Source organism: Myripristis murdjan, chromosome 9 (assembly GCF_902150065.1).
Source record: "Myripristis murdjan chromosome 9, fMyrMur1.1, whole genome shotgun sequence".
Classification (NCBI taxonomy): Eukaryota; Metazoa; Chordata; class Actinopteri; order Holocentriformes; family Holocentridae; genus Myripristis; species Myripristis murdjan.
The window spans coordinates 17168494-17174398 of NC_043988.1; the positions used below are offsets into that span (position 1 = coordinate 17168494).

The following is a 5905-nucleotide window of genomic DNA, read 5'->3' on the forward strand; positions in this document are numbered from 1 at the left end:
TTTTTTGATACCTAACCACTGGTATTTTCCCAGATTTTCTTCAGATGGTCTATATTGTGCTGCTTAGTGGTTCAACTTGGCAACTTTTCACAGGTCGGTAACTGTCTGACTCTGTTCAGGGATTAGCCAGCTGCACAGCCTGAGGGGAGGGGTGCAGCATTCCAGTGCCGGACCTCTGTGTGTATCTGTGTGAGTGCAGAAGGAGTGAGGGGCCCTCTGAGTTAATAGGCAGTGTGGGTGACAAAGGTGGTCTGCTTCAGAGGGGAAACCCTGGTGAGATGTTCACACAAGAGAGGAGGAGGGGAGAGAGGGAGTTTCGGAGGTGGAGAAAGGGAGAGTGAAGGGGCATTAGGACTTTGGGCTCATTCCTGACGGCGTTCCCGCCCTGAACTGCACCGACGATGGAGGCTGCTCTGTTTTAGGGTCATTTGTGGGCTGCAGCAGCACCCGTTTTGATAAAGCATGTGTGAGCTGAACTGAAAGTGTTTTGGGGGACACAAGGAGTGAGCAGTGGATGAGGATGAGCGGAGTGAAAGTTCAGGACAGCATCACGATGGAACACCTGTCACAGAGCGAGGCTGACAGCGGCCCCAAAGACTGTGAGTAGCTGAGAAACAACACATTTAAATACAAAGTGCAACAGCAAATAGGCTGGTCTTTGTTTTAAATATCAGAATCTGTTTGGTAGAAGCAAAACACAGTTCTTACAATTTTGTCTTCTACTGAACAGACATTTAAGATGTGGAAAAAAATGATACCCTTGAAAACACAGTCTAGCCACTCATCATTGCTTTATTGTTTCTTTGTGATATTCCCTGCCAGCCATAATACATGAATCCAATATCAGTCAAGTTGTCCCTGCAGTCTTAGACTGACCTGCAGTGAATTGTTTTGTAGTGTGAGGGATACAGGAAACACTCAGAGGTTTAAGGAATGCTGATCCGTGCAGCATCAGCATGAACGATAGGGTGGTCCCCTGCAGAACCTAATTCCACTTAAATAAACCTTGCCTGGGAATGCTGATTCTATTTAATAGATAAAAACAGATATTTCACAGACATATTTGCACATAAGTACAAATCCCAAACCTACAAGTTCAGTTTTCTGTCAAGTCAGACTGTAGGAATGAAAATGAAACAGTTTTTCGCTTTTGGTGATATCACAGAAAATGTTTCATCTATTTTTTTTTTTTCTTTTTTTTTTTTTTGGCAACTAAAACAAGACTGATGAATTGTCTGTCTGCTTCAGATGAATAAACAAACCTCCCAGCAGTGTGCGCTTCGTGTCATGATTACAACACTTTGGAGTTTTTAATATTTATCTTGCACACTTTTAGTCTTCTTTACCTCCAGATCTCTCTCTTATGTTTTTTATGTGTCTGTGTAGTGAATGTGGTGGCCATGCTCCATCATTTCTGGGAGCAAAAGCAGATGAGCCAGTTGAATGGATCGGCCAGCGAATCCAATGGGCCTGTGCGGGATAAAGCCAGCCAATCAGAGAGCTTGCTGCTGTATGAGTCTTCCCCTTCCCCTGGTCCCCCGTATGTCTGCTATGTCACTTTACCTGGAGGAAGCTGCTTTGGAAACTATAAGGTGTGTTAATTGTCACTCCAACGCAACTTGTCTCGTCACAAAGAGCCAGCTCAGTTGATGCACTTGTTAGTTTACCAAACATGCATACACTGCCACCACTGTGCTCCTGTAAAACACTGTTGGAAATATGAAGTGATCCAAAGTAACTCAACAGCCATCAAAATCTACTTTTCACTTTGCTTATTGTCTGTAAATTGCCAATGCATTTTAATGCACGCAAGGTGGTTTTGCAACATCATACTCAGAAGCAGTGTATAAGGAGCACTTGAAGGCAGTCCAACAGGAATGAACACACACACACACACACACACACACACACTTCTGAGGTCGCTTTGTATTGATTTGGTTCAGCTTAAATCCCATGATGCTTTTCAATGGGCTCATTGTGGTCTGTGCAGCAGCTCCCAGCTCAGAGCAGGCGTGTGATTGGTTATCTATGACTGCCTCTAATGTTGTAATCTGACTGCTGATTTGATTTGAGGTCCCATGATCACTTCTCTCAGCTCAACTCCATCAGAAGTATCAAATCAAAATTGCACTAATGAGCCCTTTACTCATATATAACAGGAGAAGCTATCATTTCACTTTGAAACAAATGGTTTTCCTGTAATTTCCCTTCTGCGCTCTTTCCTTTTCCATGTTGGTTCTTCCTCCATACTCCTCCTCATCCTCAGGTGTGTGAGACTCAGGCAGAGGCCCGAAGAGATGCAGCTCGTGTGGCTCTGATGAACTCGCTGGTGAATGAGCTGCCATCACGACGCATCAGCCCTGATTTTATCACTCAGAGCCTGCAGCAGGCAGCTACAGACAGCGCTGTGAGTCTCAGCCAGCACTAGACTCAGAGGCGCAAAACTGAAAGTGTGGGGGAGAATGTTTTTCTCAGTATGAATGGAAATACCTCCTGACCTTCACTGTGTTGCCCTGTCATCTCTATACAGGTCTCATTAGAGGATGCATGTGACACGAGCACCAGTATAGGAACCTATAGTCTGCTGCTCCACTCCTACCAAGGACACACCATGCTGGAGTTCCAGGTAGAAGCTAAACGTCGTTTTGCAAATTCTATTTTCCTTGTAGCTGTGCTCTCGAATCATGTAGGGTCATGTGGTAATCATATGAAAGGTCCATATACTTCAAAGGATTTGAGCTTTGTGGGTTGCTGCTTTGTACCAAGGGATACAGAGGGGCACATACATAATTGCAGATAATTATGTTATCACATTGCAAATGCAGATAAATGACACTTCATCCATTAAACTCATAATACATCCCCCGTGGGTGGTAATTCCGTTCTCCAGTGTTTTAATTAGAACTTAGCTGTCTTTTCATGCATTCATTCCTATTCCATCTCTGTCAGCAAGTCCTGGTGTCAAACTGAGAGTCAGACTTCTCGCAGGGAGAGGTGGTATGAAACACCTAATATTTCTGTCTCTATGTAAACAAGCATATGTCTCGGGCAGAGGGTTATTAGCGGGAGGAAATGGCTTCATTATCATTCCTGCTAAAAGAGGGCTCATACAGATGGACAGGTTCTAAGTAACACACACATACACACTGACTCAGTCACTGTGAGATGTGCACACACTGCACCACATGCACACTTAAATGTCTGCACACACAGTCACACACACTTGCATGCACAGGTTTGCAGGTCCCACATGAATTTGCATGTGTGCAGATCATGTTTGAATCGGTTTCATTTAAAAACACTATTATTTTGCAAGACACCACCTGAAATTCAGCAGGAAGCATCTGAAACAGGGATAATTTTGCCCTCAAAAGAAAGAATTATTTTATAACCAAATGTCTGATACTTAACTTTCCTTAGTGAATGTGCGAGCATGGCTGTCTTTTCCCAAAATGGCGGATATCTAATTTTGGAACAACCCTTTTGATATACAGCCTACATGCATTAAGTGTCAGACAGTCTGGTACATAAAGAGTCAGGCAGACAGGGTCACAGTCTAGGACAAGCGGTGTATGTCAGATGTATAGCTGGAAATGGAGTGATACTGAGATGAACACGTAAACAGCTTCGCAGGTATTCTGTGGACTTCAACCCAAGACAAAGAACGTGTCACATCTTCCAGCTGTGTCTTATTAGGTCAGTCTAAGTTAATCTATAGACTCTCTCTGTTTAACACTAATGTCACCAGCTGTAACACATGGCAGCTGTTCAGCTGGGCTATGGTTTGCTAAATCGGTGCAAAGCCTACCTGGTACATGAAGATTTAGAATATCTTTTCAAGCTTATCATCCACAGTTTGGTTATGGGTTAAAAAAAATATTCAGGGAATCCATTATCTTTGACATACTTACACAATGCTGGATGTTTGTGTTCGTGATCTGTGTCATTAATCATGGGGCTGCACAAACCTCTCTCTCCCTCCCTCTCTCTCTCTCTCTCTCTCTCTCTCTCTCTTTAGGAGATGATGACAGTGTTCCAGTTGTTGCACTGGAACGGGACATTGAAGGCTCTGAGGGAAAGGCAGTGCTCTCGACAGGTACAGTTCCCATCTAGGATCTATCTTAATTCATTAGATTAAAGAATCCTTGGTTAGGGCAAAGTTGGATGCAATATTTCATCATAACCGTCTGTCTTTATTGCTGCTTTTTCCTCTCTCTCAGAGTGTGATTGCCTATTATTCTCAGCGTGGGCTTGATGAGTACATGCGCAGCAGCATGGCTCTGGACTGGCTGGGACGGGAACAGAGGTCACCGGGCCGAGTGGGCGAGGAGCTGCAGGTGGCTCAGAGGGAGCTGGTGTTGGCCCGGCGTCGAGGCACAGAGCTCCGCTTCTACAAGGAGAAAACAGAGATCCTCAGCTTGGCACTGAGTCAAGTGTACATACACCAAACACATGAGCCCCTGTGCCAAACACCGAGTCACACATACAAGCAGGAGCAGCATCCTTTACAGGAAATACACAGCCAGGATACACTAGCCCATAAAACCCCACCCTGCAGCCGGTCACCAACCCCCCATAAAAACACTAAGCAAAGAGTCTGCCTAACCTCTGGCAAACAAAACCAACCGCCCTCCAAGAGTCTTACACCCAGCCCGCAGCAAACCCACGTGCCTTTGACCAGCCCTGAGTAAACTGAGACAGAAGGTGGAGGGTGAAAGACAGAAGGTAGAGGGTGGAAGATTGGAGGTCTTGTATGATTCAGAGGATCTGTAAGCATGAAAGCCTTGTAACTGGAGATTTGGTGTCTGTTATTTGGAAGCAACAACAACCAGACCAGGATTTACCCAGCAATCTGGAACAATCCAGAGGAATGCTGACGTGTTGTTTGGGTGCCAGACTGGTAGAACTGTTGCCAGAGGCAGGCGTGTGACATATTTGGTGGATACCAGAAACAGGGTCTGTTTGACTGTGACTCATGTTTGTTTTTTGTAATAAGCTCAGCAGAACAGGCCATGAAATCTGATTTGTGTGCATCGAACTTTTGAGGGAAGGAGCACCATCACTTGGCAGGTCAATCATAAACAATATGATTTAAGTTCAGCAGCACTTATTCAGGAGTTCTTGATATACACAGGTCGTCATCATCAGATTATTTGGGGCTTGGTGAGGTGCGGTGTGTGTACATACGGTTTTAAAGGGAAATTGTTGAAGTAAACATTGTGCTTTTTTTGTAAATAAATGTATCGTTGTCTTTCTCACCACCTGTTTGTGCACTGATATGATCAGCATCACTAAAGACTGCTTGCTTGATATTAGTAATGTAATCAGATAATGCAAGCAATTGCCTTGCTTGCATACTAGAATGCTTAAATAAAATATGTGGACATTCTAGTTGTGTTTTTAACGAAAATCTACAACCATCGGTATATCAAGGTGTGCATATATGTGCTATACCGTAAAACACTGGTTATGAACAGTGTCATTGTGCTTTATGTAACCTCTGACGTACAGCTCAATTAGTAGGGCTGAATTGAGATGCACTTACTTATCTGCACTTAGATAAGTGCCCTTATTGCTTTTAATGCAGCCGACTTCGTAACTCTCATAAATAGGTTTAATGTTTGCTGGAAAAGGCTATAAACTGTAGTTTAGTCACAGTTAATGCCAGCCATTCCACCTTCAGCAGCCTCCCACAAGTCCTGTAAGAGGTATACTTCACCCATAGACATAATATACTTATACTTACATAATATACATAGACATAATATACATGTATATTATGTCTATGTACTTCACCCTGCAGAGCGTGTGACAGACTGTGGCCTAGCAGAAGTCGTGCGTTTTGAGCCTCCTGCGCTCCCGTAGTGAGGTGGAGCAAGTGAATCACGTGAACAAGGATTGCGAT

General features: G+C 44.0%; 1 protein-coding gene across 1 annotated transcript; it reads left to right on the top strand.

The window, feature by feature from the left end:
* Positions 1-346: 346 nt before the first annotated feature.
* On the top strand, positions 347-4691 carry LOC115364721 (protein limb expression 1 homolog). Its single transcript, XM_030059282.1, has 6 exons — positions 347-599; positions 1387-1592; positions 2267-2407; positions 2531-2626; positions 4019-4096; positions 4221-4691. Exons 1-6 carry the CDS (start codon positions 515-517, stop codon positions 4689-4691), a joined length of 1077 nt encoding a protein of 358 aa, XP_029915142.1. The 5' UTR covers positions 347-514.
* The last annotated feature ends 1214 nt before the right edge of the window (positions 4692-5905 follow it).